A 1,536-nucleotide genomic window follows, 5' to 3' on the forward strand; every position below is an offset into this window, starting at 1 on the left:
CAAAAAAAAAAAAAAATAGGCTCAATGCCTATAGCTCAGCCACTAGGGTGCCAGCCACAAACACCAAAGCTGGTAGGTTCAAACCAGCCCAGGCCTGCCAAACAACAATGACAACTACAACCAAAAAGTAGGCACTGTGGGAGGTGCCTGTAGTCCCAGCTGCCTGGGAAGCTGAGGCAAGAGAATCACTTAAGCCCAAGAGTTTGAGGTTGCTGTGAGCTATGACGCCATGGCACTGTATTGAGGGCGACAGAGTAAGACTCTGTCTCAAAAAATAAAATAAAAATAAATAAAAATAAAACTTCCTGTGAAAGGCAGACATTTCATAATGTTTTTAACTCTCTTATTCAACTGGACATGTTGCTTCTCAGTAAAGGAGACTGATGGGGGATAAAACACAAGCTTTCCCAGCACTCCCAGGACCTGCTCCCACTATCATGGCTGAGAAGCCCCAGGCAGGAAATTGGCATGTGCCTACCACACTCACTATTTCTAAATCTAATGGAATTTTGTTTCTAAATATTAGTCCAAAAAAGATTGTACATGCATATATAGAATCCCAGAAAAAAGGACTCACCTTTATCTGTTCTTCTTTAAGAAACCAAAGGTGACCTGGAAAACATCTCTCAGAAAATGGATATCCCATCTTCTGCAGAGACAGGAGAAATAGTTTTGAAAAGGGAAATGGAAATTGTTTTGGGGAAGACCCTCTCTACCAAAAAGGAAGCCAGCTAGGAGACCCCGCTCTCTCTGTCCTGAAGCTCTATGCTGCTCCTCTGCATTTCTCTCACTCCTTTTTTCCTTGGTAGAGGGCACCACCACCACCCCCCCACACACACACACACACACCAACACCCCTCTGTCCCAGGGTCAGCATGTCCTTTTGTCCTTCCCTTCCCAGAGAAAAGGGGCCTGGGCTATGAATGAAGAGGGCTGAAGCAGGGACTTACTGGAGGGCGGGGCGGTGGACAGGGCCGTCTCTTGGCCCGGTGCTTCCGAGGGTTGTACTTAGCCAGCTGATACTCATCAAACTGGGCAAATTTGTCAGTCATGGCAGCACGGAGGCAGGCAGGCAGGGGCACCAGCTTGTTCTCATCTCTTTCAGCCAGGCTCTGTCAGAGAGAAAGAAGGTATTCAGAAACAAGACCTGAGCAAATCCTCCAGAACAAAACAACTTCATGAAGCTATAAGAGATCAAAGAATAGGGAGCAAGTTCCTAGCCCCAGCTCTAATACTACAAGTTATGTGGTACTAGTCAAGTCAGCAGACTTCTCTGATTCTCAATTTCTTCATTAGAAACATGAGGTCCAGGCCAGGCACAGTGGCTCACAAATAATCCTAGCACGCTAGGAGGCCCAAGTGGGTGGACTGCTTGAGCTCAGGAGTTCAAGACCAGCCTGAACAATAGCAAGACCCTATTTCTACTAAAAATAGAAAAACTTTGGTGGCGCAAAGGATTAGGGTGCCGGCCCCATATGCCAGAGGTGGTGGGTTCAAACCCAGCCCCAGACAAAAACTACAAAAAAAAAAAAAAAA

At 46.4% G+C, this 1,536-nt stretch overlaps 1 protein-coding gene across 1 annotated transcript in view; it reads right to left on the bottom strand.

Annotated features, from left to right (window-relative positions):
* Window positions 1-1,536, bottom strand: part of TEP1 (telomerase associated protein 1) — a 47,694-nt gene that overhangs the window by 38,056 nt on the left and 8,102 nt on the right. The window contains exons 6-7 of the mRNA XM_023517581.1: window positions 951-1,112; window positions 578-649 (exon numbers count right to left, since the gene is read on the bottom strand). Of these exons, the coding sequence (XP_023373349.1) occupies window positions 578-649; window positions 951-1,112 (234 nt within the window). The remainder of the gene's footprint in view (window positions 1-577; window positions 650-950; window positions 1,113-1,536) is intronic.

The sequence above is a fragment of the Otolemur garnettii genome, unplaced genomic scaffold (genome assembly GCF_000181295.1).
Source record: "Otolemur garnettii isolate 467f Iridium unplaced genomic scaffold, OtoGar3 scaffold00114, whole genome shotgun sequence".
Lineage (NCBI taxonomy): Eukaryota > Metazoa > Chordata > Mammalia > Primates > Galagidae > Otolemur > Otolemur garnettii.